At 34.6% G+C, this 21,241-nt stretch overlaps 1 protein-coding gene and 1 pseudogene across 1 annotated transcript; one reads left to right on the top strand and one right to left on the bottom strand.

Annotated features, from left to right (window-relative positions):
• Positions 1-1,682: 1,682 nt before the first annotated feature.
• On the top strand, positions 1,683-3,300 carry LOC133319350 (nucleolar protein 10-like; annotated as a pseudogene).
• Positions 3,301-6,711: 3,411 nt separating this feature from the next.
• LOC116765232 (sodium leak channel NALCN-like) lies at positions 6,712-21,104 on the bottom strand. Its single transcript, XM_061522322.1, has 35 exons — positions 20,799-21,104; positions 20,531-20,716; positions 20,233-20,456; positions 20,020-20,148; positions 19,790-19,935; positions 19,600-19,708; positions 19,280-19,479; positions 18,553-18,713; positions 17,987-18,154; positions 17,720-17,911; positions 17,511-17,648; positions 17,223-17,429; positions 16,696-16,949; positions 16,294-16,419; positions 15,973-16,161; positions 15,588-15,767; positions 15,400-15,520; positions 15,188-15,319; positions 14,842-15,009; positions 14,697-14,764; positions 14,402-14,542; positions 13,999-14,119; positions 13,792-13,925; positions 13,548-13,713; positions 12,917-13,111; positions 10,827-11,044; positions 10,258-10,481; positions 9,860-9,996; positions 9,654-9,790; positions 9,374-9,533; positions 8,944-9,045; positions 8,808-8,871; positions 8,470-8,560; positions 8,311-8,390; positions 6,712-8,003 (listed from the first exon to the last, which is right to left on the bottom strand). Exons 1-35 carry the CDS (start codon positions 20,946-20,948, stop codon positions 7,861-7,863), a joined length of 5,361 nt encoding a protein of 1,786 aa, XP_061378306.1. The 5' UTR covers positions 20,949-21,104; the 3' UTR covers positions 6,712-7,860.
• Between the last annotated feature and the right edge of the window lie 137 nt (positions 21,105-21,241).

Genomic DNA, 21,241 nt, shown 5'->3' with positions numbered 1-21,241 from the left:
ATACAATGTTTCACATGTGTTTTAACATTTTATTTCGTTGAGTAATTTCACTTACTACAAGAAAAAGTATCTAATTGTTTTTTAAAATTATTTCAAATGTCAATTCTACCTACCTAATGCCATCAAGATGTCATAACAAACTATTGTCATTAACACATGGAGCTATCACGATTTATTAATTATAATGTTTGAAATATTATTTTAAAACGATTAAAAAAGGGTTTTATTATATTATCAATATAAAGATTAAATTTTACGCTTGTAACCACGATTTGTGTCTTATTGTTCATATTATCAGTTTTTTTAAACAATAACTATGCAAGTGTCCGAGATAGACACGTTAAAATTTACAATCTTAGCGCTGGCAAATCGTTACCGGATGTAAGTTAAATAGCCTATAGTTACTAGGTTTAAGAGTAATATTGATATATCAATTGATTTTATTAAAACTATCCCAATTGCTTAGGTTATAGTGTGATTTTTATTTTGCTAAATTTTTTTGTAGTGGCTGACTGAAAGAAAAAAAAAGCGCTTTTAAAGAAGAATGTGGACCTCAGAAGACGAATTGAGCTTATCCAAGAGTTTGATATGCCAGGAGTTAGCACAACTTTGCGTGTTTCCGAGATGGACAGTATATAATGGCAACAGGAATTTACAAACCAAGAGTGAAATGTTTTGATGTGAATATTTTGTCCTTAAAATTCGAAAGATGTCTAGATTCCGAGGTGGTAACATTTGAAATATTAGTGATGATTACACCAAAGGTAAAACAAATATAATAACCAGCTTTTTTTTGTAGTGGTCAGTAGGATAACATTTATGATACTAAACTGCAATTTTACAGATAGTTTTTTTAACAATGTGACCGTTATGTGGATTCCATGTGGGACATGGAAGACATTATCGTCTCAGGGTCCCTCACTTTGGAAGGGATATGAATACCATAAACCTCATGTGACCTTATTGTTGTTGGAGCTTCAAGTGTGAGTTGTAGTTGATAAATATTATATGTATATAGAAATTTGTGTTGCTTTAAACTAAACTAATAGTAGATAACTTTATACTTCAAACTACACATGGGTAAATGTAAGCAAAATGTGTCTTTTATATAACCATTTCAGGAAGTGTACAGACTTAACCTAGAATTAGACATTTCTTAGCTCCATATGTCCACAAAAGCCACGGAAATAAACTGTTGCGGAGTGAATGATGAACAGTGGTCTACTTGTGTTCGGTACAGAGGGTGGTCCATGTTGAGGCTTGGGACCCTCGGACTAAGACGAGACAAGGCATACTGGACTGTGCATTACATTGCTCCGATGCAGACTATAAGTACGTGATAGTGGTAATATGGGTAGTCAAATGTTCCCCTCATCTTATTATTTAGCATAAATCCTTTGTCTATTCCATATATATTTTTTATACATCAGAATACTATAAATACATTTATGCCAATTGATATTCGTTGAATAATATGACAAAATTTATTACATAGGAACTCACGTGTCCCAGCAATAACTTCAATCAAATTTAATGGTGCCTTACAACTGGGTGTGGGAACATCGACCGTCATGTATTGCTGTACCGACATAAGATCCAGCAAACCATTTAGTTAAGGACCACATGAATGAAATTCCCATAAAGTGTATAGAGTTCCACAAACAAATGGATTATGTTATTCAATGGATGCCAATGTTGTTAAAATCTGGGACAGTAATACTGTAAGTGACCTCGAAGCTTTGTTCATACAAGATGAGAGATCCCATGTATAAATTCAATATAGAAACGAATATATAAATATATTTTTTTAGTAATAATATTAATGAGTATATTTTTCCAGGAAAGCATACCAATATAGAGTCATCCGTTGATTTCAATGATCTCTGTGTCATTCCTAACACTGGCTTGAGTATGATGGCTGTTGAAGACCAAAAGATGCAAATACATTACATACCATCTCTAGTCTGTGATATTTGTCATTTTCTGTATATAGATATACAATTAACTTTATTGATGATGATAAATTTTTTATAGACAAATAGAAATTATTCTAAAATAAACAATATTTTTGTTCAGGTCCGGCCCCCAGATGGTGTGCATTCTTGGATAATCTAACAGACGAAATGGAGAGCTCAGCATCCCAAACTGTGTATGACGATTACAAGTTTGTAACAAAACAGGAACTTGAGTCCCTTGATTGGATCATTTGTGGAACTAATTTGTTAGGGCATATATGCATGGGTGAGTTAGTGGTTATTCTAGTTAATTTTGTTATTTAATCATAAAAATCATTCAAATATAAACTACAGTTGTATAAAATTTTTGACAATTAGAAATAATAAAAATGTTTAAGCTAAATATAGCATATGAATCCGTCAGTGTATTTTATCGGTATAAAAAGTTAAGTTGAAAATCAATAAATAAGTACCTCTATTATTTTTAATATTTGGCCATAAAACTATTTATCAATATTTTGTATTTGTCTTGTTAAAAAAGATACTTCGTGGACGTGAGACTATACAAGAGAGCACAGTCGATTGCGGATCCATTTGCATTTGAGGATATAAGAAACGTAAGATCAGAGAAAAAATCGAGCAAGAAAACCTTCGAGAGCAAAGTTGACGACAACTTGCCGAAAGTCAACCGAGATTTGGCTTCACGGTTGTTGGACAATGAGTCAAATAAAAAGAAACAGTCGTCCAATCTTCTTAAACGACAGATTTAAGGTAGTTTGTTTTTTTTTTATATATAAGGTATACATATGTATGTAAACGTAATAACAAAATTTTTTTTGCTTTTTTATTTTCATAAGGCGCTGTTTGAAAATCCTGACTTCGAAGTTGATAGAGAAGCTGACGAGTATCGCCTCCTCAATCCAGTACTCGCTAGATTTGACAAAAACCAAGGAAAGTCGAAATTAGAAGAAGAACCATGGGGTTTGTAATGTATATTTTAATATATACTCCGCAAATTAAGACATACACTTTAAGTAGATATATATGTAGGTGATATTTTTAATAGTACTTTCAGTAATTTGGGTACAGTTTCTCTTAATTCGCCCTTCGATAATTTTACTTACCTACACAATCCTATATGTACCTAGTATTTTAATTTCTTTTTGACATTTTCGAAATTAATTAATTCTTATCAAATTAATAAGACAAGGAGTTTCAATAAAAACTGTTTTTCAGGTTCAAGAAGAGGATGATAAATTCTGATAGAGAATTATATGAATCAAGCGACGATAGTTCCGATGAAGATCGCACTTGGAGAAAGGAGATCAAGAAACAACATAAATAATAGGAACAGAACAAGAACAAGAAGAAAATGACGCTGAATGACGACAACGAAAAAGTATATGAGTTTAGTAAAGCACCAAAAACAATACCATCAGGAGTGTAATGCAAGTTAGCAGAAGAGTCTAGGAGATCGGCTGTTTAAAGAGGGATCTAATATAGTAACCGGCACGGAGGAAACAGAGAAATGAAGTTCTCAGGAGACAAGAGAGATCATCAGAGAATCACAAGAAGATGCAGAAACATTACGAAGAGAGGAAGAAGATTGTGACGAACATCGTATTTGACAAAGAAAAGATTACCCAAAATGTAATAGGTTTTAAATAAAAAGTAAACATAAAAAAGGTTTGTTTCACTATGCCAAAAAAATAAATAAATAATAATATAAAAGCGTTTTAAAGTAATTTATTACTTGTTTTTTATGTACATAAGCTAACGAAGTTCAAATATTTAATCGACTAGCAGACTTTTTTGAAAATCAACCTATATATGAAGAGTTATGTGTTGCTTGTATGAGACACTACCTAACACATTAATAAAAAAAAAAGAACAGACTACGGCCGTTACTTATACAAAATATAACTTCCAAGTTCCATGGTTTTTTATTTTGCCTTTGAACTGTTTAATTGCTTTTTTAATAACTTAAAAATGCGACACGAAGTACAATAATATGGATACGTTTTATTGTTAAATCCAAGAGCGAAATATTTTTCTCACATTGTTATCTTTATAATGGGAGTTTATCAGAGTTCAACGCATATAAAGAACCATTGGTAGCCTGGTGAATAATGCAAACTTAGTTTTTGCCCTCAATGGAATATAAACGAACTGGGTTTTTTCCTTTGTCGCTTATTATTTTATTAACCGAAGTCAACAAATAACAACTCCATATTTTGAACATTACATTCTTCTCAGGTATTATACAATATTTTAATTCGTAACAAAGTTCTTTTAACATTTAACATACAACAATAGTTTATAAAGTCATCATAGTTTTTAAAACACGTTCATATCTAAAATAAACATATCTTGCACTAATATGCAGTTCATTGCTTTTGTCCTACAGTTGAAAAATTTATTGTGATAGTGGTATTAACTAAATAACAATGTTTTCATAATTACTTTGAGTCTTTATTTATAAGTGCTGAGAGGAACACAACTATAAATCATACCTCAATAAATTATGCAAGCGACAATGGATCGTACAGTAGTTGTGAGTACAGATGATTGCATTTACTAAACTGTCGTTAAATGATTGTTGTTCTAATTTATTGACTATAAATAATCTGAAGCTAAATATATAATATGTTTATCTTGAAATAATGTGAACTTTTATAATTAACGCATTGATATAAGTAATAAAATGGCTAATGGTTTGTTATGCCAATGTGCAGCTAATGATTGCTGGATAGCCATGTACTGGGACACGACAAGTTGGGTGTGCCAGCCATGGAGAGATCCACCAGATCGAGTCTTGATGCCCATAGTGTTGAAGTGAGTGTTTTTGATATTTACTTTAGTAAATACTGAAGGACATGAAGTATTGTGAAAAGTTTTATGGATTTAAATGTGCTATTCAAGGAGTAAAATAGATTTTTTTTATATTTACTCACTTTTATTGGATAAAAAATCTACCCTCAATTGAATTGAGTTTTTATCACGAGATCAAAGAATATTCAACATCGTAACGGCGTTCGTGTTGATGTTATTGTTACTTGTTTTTCTTTGCTAATGTTTGTAAAATTTTAAGAAAGTCTCAACAATCTTATATGCTACTTCTGTCCAGATTGGTGAAATAACAGAATCTCCGGACACGGAATATGAGTACATCGGCTATATTACATTATTGTAAATCAAAAGTAAGTAATTCTATAATTAGCAATAGGATTATTATTTAAATTCTCTAACTAACGTCGTCACTACAGATACTACTTCCGTATTTAAATTGTTAACCGTGATGGGATTACGACCGGTGCAGACGCATCGACTCCTCAAATATCAATTTGTATATCGCATTTCCACTCTGCACAGGTTGCAGTATTTATGTTTCTCGGGTATATTCTTCAATATATGGCATGTTTTAGGTAAATATCTTACATTTTTAAGTAATTAATAAAAAAATTAATAATTTAAATCTGAAGTTTGGCTACGAAAGTTTTGAACAGATTAACTTAGCTGATAGATATGAATTTAATCAGAATGTTGTCGATTTTAACTGTGTTATATTTACCTTTGTAAAAGCTTCATTTGACGTAACATTATTTAAATTTTGTGTTTTAAATAATTTTAATAAATTATTTTCTTAAATCTGTTACAGGAGAGACAGAGGATTTTGCTACAAATTAGTACCACTTGCTTTGTCATCATCATTAGAATACGATTCATATAGACAAGTTTGTTATGGCAATATAGCATTTACATATATCGGACCAAGTGTTTTGCATTTTATTGGGTTCCTCTATGCACTTTATTTGTTCAGAATAGCTGATAATGAACAGTTGCAAAATTTAATGGAAGGGTGAGTTGCTTATTATTAATAATAAATGATTTGAGTAACACAAATACCTGGACATTGTTAGTATTAATTGAATTTCAGGCATAGAACATTAATTATTGGAACAGATTTTGTTCTAGTCCAAATTTAAAAACTATTTTTAAATTTTAGGTATTTCTTTTGTCATCTTATCTCCGCAAGGGACGCCTTCTGTGAAACCAAAAACTGCTGCGGATGCTGTGGTTTTTTATTATATTAAGCGTTATTTGGATGTGTATTCTCTTTGCTCTGTCCATTTGATGATGGCCAAAGGAACTATTATATTTAAATGGATGGAAACAAGGTATTGTGTTATATACTATTTTGAAGATATCGAAAACTCTTTTTTACCACAGATTTTATTTCAGCTCCACCGACGTTATACTAGGATTGAAGATCCTACTCATATATCTACACTCATCCACGATATGGTTCAAGCTACTGTTATAACCAGTTACTGTCTTCAAGCACAGCTTCTGCAAGCACATTTGATGTTTTTGAAGGAGCGTCTTTTAAACCGAACTATAACCCCTTTGAATTGGATGAGGGATGTATCTGGAGCTACTAACAAGTTTGCCCTGCAATAACGATCTAATTTCTGATACATATTCTATTGTAGAGATTGCTGAATTTCGTAATTATTGAAATATTTGAATGACGATTTAGCCCCAGCGTCTGTTTATTTACGATAGTAATATTTCGTGGCAGCTTCGGGGGTCCATGTGGTTACTGAATTGGATAAAGTTGACACCGGCACGGAACCCTCGCCGGCATCAGCGTACTGAATCAACTGCTGTGGATATCAGCCGTCATGGTGCCATTCATTCAGGTCGGGAATAACGTTTCAAATGTTTATTAACACAGAAAATATAATACAAATGAACAATATTGAACATGAACTTTATTTTCGTACTTGAAGTGCATTAAAAACATAATAATTAGGCAGAGACAAACAAAACAAAATCTAGTTTTATTCTTAACTACTATTCTTCCAATTAATTAATAAATATGGTTAAATATGGTATAAGATAAACAAACAACGGCTAACAATTTGACGTTAATATATATATTTATGCTATGGCTCCTTTCACGTTGGAATTGTGGGATGTTTTGCCAATGTCCAATATATATGTTATAAAACGATTCCAGGCGGCGAGGCTGTCAGACGAATGCCATCGGACTCAATCCGTGGGCCATGAGTTGTGTGTGAGACCGTTTCTCCACCAGGACACATCCCAGGAGGACATCAGTACGGTGCTCGCCTACTCCGCCTCGCTACAGCTAAGAGCCAAGCTGTTCTACTATCCCATAGCCGGCAGATACATATGCTTAGTGTTCACGATAACTATCATACTATTATTTACTTTAGGAATGTGCCATTATTTGCAATGATTAATATAATTATATTGTTGTGATTCACTTTTGAAGTTATTTTTTCATCTGAGGATATTAAATAATGAAATAAATTATTAATTTTCTACAACATTTAAGTTTAAATTGGAATAGTTGATATTACTATAAGAAGTTAGCTAACAATATAGTTTAGGGCGGGACCACACCCCCTACGACGAATGTTCTTTTGATATAGAAAGTATATATTTTTTTATTAATATATTTTTTTAACTAGGTTTTTCAAATTTTTTATTAATTGTTATATTTCTCTACACTACTTTCAGTACACAAGAATGTCACAGTTACATAAATAAATTTCATTCAACATATTTTTTTAAATAAGATATAAACTAGAGAATTATAACATACAAAATGTAGTAGAGTATGTTTTTAGTTGTTATATATATGTATATAATAAGAGACAGAAATGAAAAGGAACAAAGAAGTTTAAACTTGGAGGAAAATTAAAATTTATCTTCCCGTGGTGATGTCTGTCAGTTCTGTGCAATGAGCCGTTTAGAAGTTCTTCCTTCTAAGCTTGCTATTGTATAGAATAGTAATATGTAAGAAAGACACTTTATAGAAGTGTATAATCCACGAGCTTGTATACATTCTTGAACCCAATTTATGTGTGTGTGCCTAGTGTGCGAGTGCGGCGAGCTGCGCCCCCCACCACGCGTGCACGTCGTGTAGGGCCGCGTTCGTGTGTGCGTGTGTGTGCTGCTGTGTGTGCGTGTGTGTGTGAGCGGTGTGAGCGCCGCGAGTGTTGCTCTTGACGGTGGCTGAAAGAGATAAAATTATATTATATGAGCTATATATTTTTTTTTATTAGTTTTACTAAGATGGATACTATTTTCTCACTTAAAATTTTATTTATAAGTCTTAGTTGATCCAACAAAGACGTTATTCATTAGCTTTTTTTTTTACTAATATTTTTAAATAATAGGTAAGTGTGGAATTAAAGAAAACCACAAAATAATTTTTTTTTTGGCTCTGTAATCCGATTTTGGACAATCTACCTAACGTTATCTCTGGCAAGTGATATAAAATCTATTGATGTAAGTAATTTTCAGTAGAAAGTATGCTTACGAGGGGCTGGTTTCTTAGTGAGGGCTGGATGTGGATCGCTCAGCGTTGGTTGTAAATATTTCTTCACTGGACTTTCAGGCCTGTTAAAATAATGACTCTCGTTAAACCCTTATTTAAAATAAATGTTTGTGCTGATAGGCATATTTTTTATCGCCTCACCTCGGTACAGTTACTGAAGGTAGTCCAGATCTTTTGAACTGCCCTTTACCGGAGGCACGTTTCGGTTGAGAATCCAGAGAAGACGTGACGTCTGCGAAGAAATCATTTCATGATTATACAGTAGTAGAATGAGAGTTCAGATTGAAATGGTGTCTAAGATCCAGTTAGGAAATGATACACGCTCCTAAATGATAAATTTATCATGTAATATTATTTGTTTACAAAAACAAAATCGCTATATTTATTAACTATCTTTTTGCTAGATTTTTTTGCAGAAATATTCGATTATATGCGACTACAGAATAATTAAATAATAATGAGATAAAAAGTATACATACTTGACATTATAGGCTGGGATGCCGATTCAGTGATCTCCGTACGTCCGGAATTGGCAACAGTTTGCTGAAATAAAAATATTTCATATATTCATATATATATTATTAATAGAAGAACCAAGTAAGTGAGCTAACTAACTTGAGCTTCCGCTTCCTGTTTCTCTTTTTCTTTCTCTGTGGCAAAGTCAACTGGCTGCTCGTTGGTCTTCCTCAGCCCAGCTATAAGACTTGTCTGCTGCTTCTAATAAAAAAGGTATTAAAGTTATAATATTAAATTACATATTATCTTCTTCTTAATTCATTATTTCTTATGTAATCAGGGAAGATAGTTTGTTTCGACTGGATCGACTGGGGTGGTAACATCCTGTATTTTTTTCTGAGTTTTAAGACTCAAGTACTGTCTCTTGATATCCGTCTTGCTTCTTAATGTTATCTGAGTAGTTTTAATAGTTCCTCTTAATATATATATGCTTACAAACTAGTACATGTTACTTGTTCCTGTATTTCATCGTCCTATATACTATTAAATTACTTTTTACTTTTTATATACTATAAAAATTGTTACTTACGCTGCTGTTGGCTCGTATTTTTTTAAGACATCCTTCGAGCCATGTTCTAATCGTCTGTTTGGCGACTTCCTCCTCTATAAGAAACTCAAACTCCTCTCTTGCAAGCAGTTCCTCCATTTGCAAAGACTTACGAATATCAACCGTTCGATAGGAAAGCATACTATAAGCAAATGGAATTGAAAAATATATATTTTTCCAAAATAGAACGCCAAATAACTGCGTGAGATAGTATGATCAAAATATACAATAAAAATATATATATATTACTCAATTTACTCACTTAATGACGTCATGGAAGGTGACGTCTTCTCCGTTATGGAGTCGTTCCAGTTCGTAACACATGTATTTGAACAGCAATCTTTCCTTGTGAGTATCGCATTCCAAGCGGCCTTTCAAGAGACGTAGTATGAATTTAACCTGAAACATAATAGACCTTATATATTCAATGAACTTTTGTACATAACACATATAATGTTTTTCATTTACCTTCCTCACGGGGATCACACCTTTCTGGTGAACGTCTACAATATTCCAGGTGTTCTGGAAGTTTCTGATATCAGCGTAGGATAGAAGAGCGTCTTCCTCGTTCGAATAAAACAACGAGAAGTTTTCCATTATGATAGCTGCGGAATTATTAATATGATAGTGTATGTCATGACTTTAGCTTACTTTGTGATGTTAATGTTTGATTGTCAGGTTTTTACGTCTATACTTTTTTTATATTCTATAGATATCTTAAATGTCTTGTTTAAGACGATATAGGAATATAAATTGAATTAATTACAATATTCAATAAATAACTTGCATAAGGGCATTAGATATTTGTATTGACGTAGTGGTATCTCTAATACATTGTTATGTATATCTGTGCGTGTAGTACTGACCGACAAGCAAATTGAGCACGATATAAGTAATAATGACGTAGAACGTGCAGAAGTAAGCCAGCGAGGCGGTGAAGTTTCCGCAATCCGTCTCCCAGTAGTTATCGGCGGGCGTGCAGTATGGCGGCGCCACCATACAGTCGTGCATGATCTTGTTCCAATCCTCGCCGGTCACTATACGGAACAACATGGCCACACTGTGGATAGGGGAATTGAAGTTCGCCCGTCTGAAATCAAATAATGTTATATAAATATCATTTACTATAAGAACTAGTCCTGTCCGCGGATACGTCCGAGTGTATGTAGGTATTGGGTTAGAAATAAATGTATTTATATTGTAAAAGTATATGTATGTATATAAAAAAACTGGTAACTAAAATTCGGGTCTATTTAGTCTCTGTTACACCGCTTCAGTGAAAATACAACTGTTATGGCCCGATCCAACCGGAATTATAATGAAAAATATATCCCATATCTTATTTTGAAGTTTCATCAAAACCAGCTCAGTAACAAAAATCCATTCATATTTACAAACTTTGTTTATAATATACAGTAATAATTCTATCAAATACCTTCCGATTCCTTCACCATATTTAACGTTCCCAAACACGATGGTGCCGGCGAGTGCGTAGAAGAACACCAGTAGGAACATGCCGAATATAATGAAGAAGCTCTTGCAGACGCTCACCCCGACCGTCAACATCAACATCTTGAGAGTCGTGTGCTTGCCGGTTATTGTGAAGAAGCGCAGGATCACCACCATGAAACCCACGAAGTATGACAGGTCGTTCTGTTAATGGATTTACATATACATAGATTACTAGTTTTTGCCCGTGACTTAGTCTGTGTCACTTTCAGAATTAAAATGTATAGCTAACCGGGCATTTCTGTTCCCACTTAGATGCGGTAAATAAGCAGATTTTGGCTTTTATTAAGTTTTATCATTCGATCGGGATGAAAATTATATATCCTATGTAAATTTCCTCATTCTAATTTAACCCCCCCCCCCCCACCACAAATTTTCAGCCAAATCCGTACAGCCGTTCTTGAGTTTTAATAACGTTATTAACACTTCTTTCGTTTATATAGATATAGATTATCTGTACTTGTACATAATGTTATATAGGGTTTTCCAATAGGGACGCTTGAACTTTGACAGCTGATTGCGGCCATGTTGTTTGAGTGACAGCTGTCGAATGCAGTGTGTTATATTCATTCCGTCCTCCCAAACCACCATGGCAGGTTACAGTGTCGAGCAGCACGTGCAAATCATAAAATTGTTTTATGAAAATGGGTCTTCAGTTCGAGCAACGTTCCGCGCACTTCGCCCGTTTTACGGTCGCGATGATCGTCCTGCCGAGTCGACTATCCGTCGATTGGTGGACAAATTCGAGTCAACCGGGTCAGTTAACAATCAGCCGGTTCCCGTGCGTCAACGTAACGCGAGATCTGCCGAGAATATCGCCGCTGTGCGCGACAGTGTCCTCGAAAACCCGCGGCAGTCAATTCCGCGTCGCGCACAGGAACTCGGCCTTTCGCAGACGACAACTTGGCGAATTTTGCGTTGTGACTTGAGCCTGCACCCGTACAAGATCCAGCTGACCCAAGAGCTCAAGGTTAATGACCATAGACAGCGCCGTGTGTTCGCTGACTGGGCATTAGAGCAGTTGGAAGTTGACGCCGATTTTGGCAAAAAAATCATCTTCAGCGACGAGGCGCATTTTTGGATGAATGGCTATGTCAACAAGCAAAATTGCCGTATTTGGGACGAGACCAATCCACACGAGGTTCACCAAGTGGCAATGCACCCGCAGAAAGTGACTGTTTGGTGCGGATTTTGGGCCGGAGGCGTGATTGGTCCGTATTTTTTCGAAAACGATAATGGTGTGGCCGTCACCGTCAATGGTGAGCGATACCGGTCGATGATAACCAACTTCTTTTGGCCTGAAATCGAGAATATGGATCTGGACAACATGTGGTTTCAACAGGACGGCGCTACGTGCCACACAGCACACGCTACGATGGAAGTTCTGCACGAGCAATTTCTGGACATGGTCATCTCGCGCGGAGGCGACGTGAACTGGCCACCGAGATCGTGCGATTTGACCCCGCTGGACTTTTTCTTGTGGGGTTTTCTTAAGTCGCAGGTCTATGCCAACAAGCCGCAAACCACCGATGCCCTCAAAGTCAACATACGCCACGCCATCGATCAAATACAGCCCGATTTGTGCGCCAGAGTCATCGAAAATTGGACCTTTCGTGTGCGCGCCACCAACCGAAGCCGTGGCGGTCATTTGAATGATGTCATATTCCATACATAATGGGGTCGATAGACCTTCCAAATAAAAAAAAAATTTCGCAAATATCTTCCTACATGTATTTTTTTTTGCATTTCAAAGATCAAGCGCCCTTAATGGAAAACCCTATATAAAACACGACCTAGCGTATGAGTCACATACATTAGCAATACATTCATATATTCCACTTAGGTTAAACTAGTTAAATATTTTGCAAAAATAAATATACTTCAAATAAAACTTGCTCTACATTATAATATGGATAGGATATAAAACCACCTTCTTTCCAAAAAAAAGGTTATATTATAATTGCTATATAAAATATTAAATAATTTTTATTTCATATCGTATTTTTTCTTATGTACCTTAAGAGTAAAATGCATGAATATCCATATACATCCCGCCACTGTAACGAGCAGGTCGTATCTGTTCCGACGCGACTGCCAGTAGCCGCGTGGTGTGAAGGCTATCGTCTTCAGGAGCACTTCCACTACGAACACCAGCGTCAGGAGAGCTGACGTCAGGGCGAGACGTTCTGTGTTACTCGAATGACGGGACCACTGACAGGAAACGGAAATAATTATAGCATATAGTAACAATTTCAAATATAATTCTAATATTAAGAAAATAATGAAAGAAAAATATCCTCAAATAATTTTATTTATCAATTCTACGTCTCTTTGTTAGCGTCTACGAATGTTTTTCGCAAGAATATGTAGGCGTTTTTAAGGATTTATCTACTGTAGAGCATTTTATGCAATATATATAAATATTACTAGGGCAATAAAATAAAAAGCTGAAACATATTTGATTCCTTTTAATTATGTTTTTTTTCTAATGCAAGACTACGAAGTATCCTTAATATCTTGATGTAAAGGAGAGTTAGTCAATATTGAATTTAAAATAGGAAACTCGTTATTTATTTGTAGAAAATAAATAGAAAATTGAAAGTTAATAAAAAATTTCTAAAATCTAAAATGATTTTTGTATACTCACAGTAACAGCTAGTAACCCGCTGTTTATAAGCACTACGATGGCAATGACTCTTTTGAAGGATAAATTTTGTGTGACGTCATAAGCGAAGGCACGAATCTTTCTGCCATCGGGACGAGGTGGCAAATGCAATGGCTGAGCAATTTTCAATCTCTTTTTCAGATCACACCTAGACAATATTATTACGAAATATTAAAAAAAGGGTGGTAAAACTGTTAAATTATATATATTTAAGAACTAATACTACCATCTCCTCTGGTCGACAGTCAGTAGAGCCGTTCCTTTGTTCTCTGAATAGTTCGCAATAACCACACCAACAAATAATGTTAGACCGATCATGCAGCCTAAGAATATGTAGACGTGTATGTAAATGGCGTGCACCTAGAAACAAAAACTATTATAGTGTTCATATATAGGTGTATCAATATATATTAATAGGTGTAATAACACTGACAGGTCCCAGGGCTTTGATCAATACGTCACGGACGTCAAGCCAACCTTTAAACGACAGGACCTCGAAGAGAGTAAGTAGAGCGTCGCCTATATTATCGAAGTTGAAACGCTTTGGATTTGCCCTGAAAATACAATAATGGAAAAATTAATATTTTATTCTTCTTAACTTTCTTCTTGTTATATTATAACTGAAAGTTTCAAGAAACATTTTAACATTATGATTAATAATATGTTTACTTTTCCGTAAAACTCTGCTGTATCGTCTTCTTGTTTAGTTTGCTTGTAAGAGATGACCTTAAGTGTTTTCACTTTGTGCGTTACAATTTTTTATTATTATTTCCTATCACATTATTAGTTACAAACCATATAAATGAAAATGGATTTGAAAAAAAGTTAATACAAACCACACTCTAGGCACCAACATCGATGGGAACGTCTCGTTAGGTCCGGGTCTGAGCTTCATTTTAGTGACGAAGACACGTCTCATGAACACACCGACGCAGTCCTCCCGACGAGTTATTGTTGGGTCGTTACAGCGAGCTAGCCTGGGAATTAGAATCGAATATAATCAAATTATTTTTTTTATATTTATCTCAACTAAATATCACTGATTAATGGCATAAATTGATACTATCATACGCAGCAGTGAACTAAAAAAAAGGAATAAGTGTTATTTGATGTAGAAAACATATTACTAACCTTCCACCATACAATTGTACTCCATAGCTCGCGAACACAAACATCAGCAGAATGAGTAACGTCGATACCTGATACATTTACATATCAATGATAAAAAAGTAATATGGACAATTAATATTTAAAAATGGAACATCAAATGGCCGACCAATAGGATCTCTTTGAAGCCGCGGCAGAGTTCGTAGACGACTTTACGCATATGAGGCACGAGCGTGAAGATGCGCAGCGGACGAACGCAGCGGAGTATCATGAGCATCTGGGCAGGGCTGCCAGGCGGCACGCGTACCGGCATCCAGCAGAGGAAGGTCAACGATACCTGCATAGTCACAAGTATATTGAAGCAGCATAGACTATATGGCCTTTACAGTTCAATATGGCTATTTTTAGGCTTGAATATGCCTCTTAATGGACCTCATACAGTTTAAGTTTCTACTGTTAATTGCGTGACTTCAATGCTCCTTAATAAAATTTATAATCAAGTTGTTATAACTCACAACATAAATAAAGACATCGAGCCCGGCGGCAGCGTCCTTTAGATATGCCTTGGGCGTGAAGAAGAGGCCGTCCGCTAGAATCTTAAGAGCCAGCTCGAGACTCATAAACACGACGAACCCATATTCAGCTATCTGTAACATGAATAGTTCATAAGTGTAAAAAGATTTTATGAAAATATATAAATAACGAACTGGCAGCATTTTTTACGGACCTGAAGTACGAAATTTTCCATAACTCTATACGTAGGAGTCTCAAACATCATTGATAAACAGGATAATGTGGTGACCATGATCATCACCCAGTCGAGGTAGGTCACCAGACCGAGGAAGTTACTGTAAAAAAATTATACGTTATACATGGTGTACACTAAATATACATCACATACAAAATATAACCTACTGGAAACTCTTATAATGAACTTTTCTCTCATTCCCTGTGACGGGATCCCTCAGTCTCGCGTCGTATCTGGCGTCGACGATGGCGCGACAAATTTTTCGAAAACGTGACTCCCTTGGAACTATCAGCAACGGCGTGTCGAATAGAGGGTGATTCTCACGGAGATCTTCTTCACGTTGATTTCTAAATGTTACATACTGTATGTATTATTCAGTATATGAAGTTCATTATGCAGATTGCGTTCATATTAGATCTTCGCTGGCACATAGTTTTTATATTTTGTTATTTAATTTAACAAACAAACTTGAAGGCTTTGTGTCGCTCATTTCTTAATATGTTATATTTTAAAACGTTCATGCATGTTTGTATGTCAATATTTCTAGCTCACCGTCTCATCTCAGCCTGCTGCCTCTTGGCCTGCAGCAGTCGTATATCGAGGTACGGCGGGCGAGCGCGGGACGAGGGTACCACGCGGGAGGCTGCCCCGATGTCACCATTCTCCAGGAGGTGTTCGTACGTCTGCTTCAGCTTGATCGAACCGCTGCGGACAGATCTGCGGATAGATCTTGAACCGAATCTGTAATTATTTTTATTCATTACCGCTTTTCATGACTACTGGTTTTGGGCAACAATTGACTAATACAATAGAAATCGTTAAAAAAACTGGGTATAGCAAAAGGTGCGTTAACTTATAATAGATTTTTATTACTTTTTTTGATCAACTCGAAGTTGTTTAGCGCTGGACACAGTGCCTTGAGACTTCAATCCGGATTTACCTCCCGTTGCTAACATGGCGGAATCACCGAGAACCAGACGACGGTGATTATTAGAGTCGCTAGAAACGTATAAATATTTCAGTTTTTTTTTTAAATTACACAATACACAATAGAATACATAATTCTTAAAGTAATATATATTTATCATGAAACAGAAGTAGAAACAAACATAACTCACAATAAAAACAAAAGAAGTAGACTGTCTACCTGCAAACATAAATCAAAATAAAAAAATAAGACGGCTAGTAAGAAAATACATTAAAGCAGACATATATGGAGTATACCACGTAAAAATTACAAACGTGCATAGTTTTTTTTATAAAACAAGATCATACTTAATAATAGAAGCAACGACATGTTTTCGCAACGCTGCGCTGGGTCTCTGTGATGGTGGCGCCACTGTCAGCGTCTTCACCAGACAACGCTTTCTATATGGGAAGGCTATCTTGTCTACTCCGATGTACTCTATGGCTCGGCGTGAGATGTCGCCAGTGGTCCGGCCTCCACCCCCCGCGGACCCCGGCCCCCCCGCGACCTCCTCCTCGACGTCAAGGTCACATACAAACTGACGCATAAACGACTCCCGAACCTGATTGACAATACATTATGATATCCATTATCCAAGACATTTAAAATACAAGATAAGAACAAGACATAACACATTTAAATTAGTGCTTTTCGGATTTATGTGACATCATAAATATAAGGAAAACAAGTCCGACTGACAGACCCTTTATTATCATATGATATGTGAAGTTAATGCGATAAACATATTGATGTAAGTACAAGATTGTTTTGTTGAACATAACGACTTTGATCAACAGCTGTATGGTTAAGTATTTTAACAGAAGAGAATGCTTACTTTTGGTAAATTAAAGTCTCCTGGCACTTTGTGTAATTTGGTCATCTGCGGACTATCGGGGAACTTCTCAAATATCCTCAAACGGAACGGCAAGCTCTCCTTTATTTCAGCACTCTGTTGTCTATAGCGCAGCTGTTTTAACTTCTTGATGTCCTCATCGAGTTCTAGATTGTCCAAAATTACTGCTACGAAAAGTGATAGCACAATCTGAAAATATAAGTCAAAAATGTCGTCTAGTTTCGTCTCCCGTATAGATTTTGTGGATTATTTACTAATTATCTAAATTACCAGTGTTACAAACAGGTGGTACAATATAAAGTATATCGCAACAAGAGGAGTTAAGGTCTGACTCGTTCGAACCATCGTCTCGTCCATGACTTCGACCCACGCTTCTTGGGTTAATATTTGGAACATAGACATAAAAGCCTGAAATAATACAAATTGTAAGGATTTGTTTTTGCACATAATAAAATTTGGCTTTTATATATTTCATTCACCTCAGGAAATGTCTCAAATTTAGTAAATTCGCAAAGGAAGCAGAAGAGCTGCATTGAAATAGATGAGCTTATGATCAGCAAACACATGGTAAATATTATAAGACTTCCCAATTTCTTTCCTGGACCAAAAATCTTGTAAACAAATCCTTCCAACAACGGCGATGCTTTTATTAGACGTACAATACGAAGAACCTAAAATTATTGTATTGAAAGATGTTTTTTTTAATCCTCTATGAAAAAAATAATTTATGTTTTAAGTTTACTTACTTGAAAGTATGTAAATCCTGACATATACAGCTGTGGTATTATATGAATAGAAGTACCGATGGCTAAAAGTAATTCAAATTTGTGGACTGAGTGTTTAAAGTAACCTTTCCATCCCAAGCACCATATTTTAATAAGAGCTTCTAAATCCAAAAATATTGTGAACGCAATCTGAAAATATAAGGTAATAAATAGTTCATTTTCATCATTCCATAATAAATATTATTTATATATCTCAGTTTAAACCGTGTATAGCTGCCGGCACCTTACTTGGCAAGTGACGATAGATGAGCAGAATGCGATTTTTAGGTACCATAGATAAAATGCGAGACACAGGGAACGAGACGGCACAAATCCTAATTCCAAATTAAACATACTCTTTCTGTTCCTGGTATGAGTTATTGTTATTGATAAGCATCAAGTGACCACTTTCTGTTGCAATCAGTGTACATCAGTGTACAAACATATCCCCACTACGTAAAAACCTTGGCAAGTTACGTGCCAGCAACCATACAAATAGGTACAAAAATGTCAAAAATTGTAATGTTTTATAATTGAATATTCACTACCTCGATATAATAGTATTTCTCATAAAAGAATTCTCTCGGATTGTCATCATGCTTGAAATTCATAGTAGCGGTTATAATTCCATTTGCTAGAACCACGCCCATTACAATGAGCCGAAAATATGCGGATCTTAACATTTTATGAAAAATTTCTGGTGCACTACCTACAAAGAAAATTAAGTTATGAGGGAAACAATATCTCAATACCATTATATGCATTACAGTTTGCTAAATATAAGAGGCAGCGGGCGCCTCTTTACTTGTGACGACACAGTGGTGTAATTTCGTATGACACTGTGATAGGAACTGAGACACTGGCAGGCATTAGACAACTCCTTTTTAAATAACATTTGATTGGATTAGCATTCACAAGCATTGTCCAAAAAAAAGGAAATTAATATTAATACCAAGAATATCAAAATTTTGGTTAAATAATGAGATCTAAGATTTTCGCGAGTATTCATTTAAATGAAACTAGTATTTTTCGGATTTACTACGCGGATTTTATTATTTAAAAACTACATAATCCCGACGTTTCGGTTACTTTGCAGCAACCGTGATCACGGTTTCACGTCGGGATTATGTAGTTTTTAAATAATAAAATCCGCGTAGTAAATCCGAAAAATACTAGTTTCATTTTGGTTAAAATTCAATAAAATTTCAATTAGTAAATATAAACCATTACATTTTGTAATAAAATAGTTAAAACTATTTTTACATATATACAAACCAGAATGTTTATTTTCATCAATAGTAACCAATTTCCATCCATTGTCATCTCCAGTGAAAAACTGTGTGGTGCTACCTTTAGTAATAGGATTTCTGACACCCCACATTTGTTGAAATTGAACTCTTATCTCATTGAATGTCTCAGTGATGACAGCTATGAACACATTCTTCACAAGCCAAGCCAAGAAGAAAATCATTGTGCTGAAAAATATGTATTTTTTTTAATAAATACTTATAATATTTTACACTACATGTCTTTTTAATTTCTATCTAATTGTGTACATTATTTCAAACACATTGTTTGAGAAATTTGATCCATACCTGAAATAAAGAGCTGATCTCCAGGTAGGTAAGGAATCAATGGCTCTATACATAATAAAAACCCAACCTTCTTGAGAAGAAGCTTGATAAACAGTAAACAGACTGGTTGCTGCAAAATTTAAAAAATATATAATTTTGATTTCCAAAAATTATTAATATCACTTTATGTTCCCACTTATATATTTCTTACCAAATTCTTCAAAACCATTGAAACCCATAATGTATTTAGATAAATTAAGTTTAATGCATTTCATTCCTGGTGGACACTGATAGCCTGAATTTGCTTCAGGTGAGCAAAATGTATCAGGGATGGCCAAAGAGTTTATAGTGATTTCACTGGAATATAAATATTTTTTTTTTAAAGATCACATAATTTTCTATATAATATTGTCTAGTTAATTAACCAATAAATAAAATTACTTAGGATCTGTTGTGTTCCTTACACAGTGATGGGTGAGCTCACCAAAAAATTGAACTCCCAACAAGCTATACAGAGACATAAAAAACAAGAAAAATAATGTTACATTGTAGATCTGTTGGCTGGACCTCCTGCAAGACAACAAATATATGATGTAGATTTTTTTTTTTATTTATATAATTATCCTTAATAATTATAGTCATAAAATTGCTTACTTAAATATTTGGTTAATCCTAGACTTTGGCATTGAAAATTTAAGAAATACTCTGAGAAAGCGGATCATTATAAGAGGCCTAGGTGCTCGGAGTATACTCAAATAACTATATCTTGGCACTATTCCAGTCAGCTCAAACATTTGGAGTAAAACGGACACCCACAAAAAGAACACCATGGAAGCATCAAATTGGCACCAGTGGTCTTTCAAGTATGCTACATCTCCCTAGAAACATAAAAAAAATAATGTACCTAGTTTATTATGAATTATACACATATATTAAGTTAGGTTTAAGTTACCTTCAAAATTCCTCTTATATGCATTTTGGCAATCATTTCAGCAGTAAACAAAAGAGTTACACAGCAATCCACAGCAAAAGTTACAGTCTGAAGATAGGGATATTTTTCAAAGGACTTTGGTGTATTAAATGAAACCGACATCAAACTAAGTAAAGCACAGAAACGTAAAATTCTTCTAACCCATAGCTGTGAATTAAATTAAAAATTAGTGCAATAAAAAAATGTTACAAACATCTTTTAAGGGAGCAAGGTTTTTGACAAATTTTACCTTATTCACCCACTCAATATCGGCGCTCTCATTTAATGACTCTTCTGGGCCATAGTCGGCAAGTACAGGTTCTCCTTTCAGACTTTGCTTTCGCCCAAGCATTGTGATATAGTTCTTAACAAAAGTTTTCTGTCCAATATTTAAAGTCATTTACAAAATTGTTTGCTATCGTATTTTGAATAAAGGTTTATATTTATATCGGAGAAAAATTTCCATGTTTAAAAGTGGCACCAGCTGGAAGAATAAAATTATTTACAATTTTGTTGTTAGTAAAAATCCTTTTAATATATTGTCTTAGTCCCATTCTTCAACTGACGAATGTCGACTGAATTCAGGATACAATAAAGTATTGATTTTTCAGTTTGTTTCGAGTCAAGCCTTATAAATGTCACATATTTTGAATTATTGAATATAAATTAAAATATTCTTACGTTATCAGGTTT

This window comes from Danaus plexippus, chromosome 2 (genome assembly GCF_018135715.1).
Source record: "Danaus plexippus chromosome 2, MEX_DaPlex, whole genome shotgun sequence".
NCBI classification, from domain to species: Eukaryota; Metazoa; Arthropoda; class Insecta; order Lepidoptera; family Nymphalidae; genus Danaus; species Danaus plexippus.
The sequence above is the reverse complement of the archived record's forward strand: the minus strand, read 5'-3'. Positions and strand labels throughout refer to the sequence as shown.

Coding starts and splice junctions, on each gene's coding strand:
- LOC116765232 (XM_061522322.1), bottom strand. CDS start 20,948: ATGACTTTAAATATTGGACAGAAAACTTTTGTTAAGAACTATATCACA. Junction 20,149..20,232: donor AGGATTAACCAAATATTTAA/GTAAGCAATTTT, acceptor GTTGTCTTGCAG/GAGGTCCAGCCAACAGATCT. Junction 17,649..17,719: donor AATTTGAGACATTTCCTGAG/GTGAATGAAATA, acceptor GTATTATTTCAG/GCTTTTATGTCTATGTTCCA.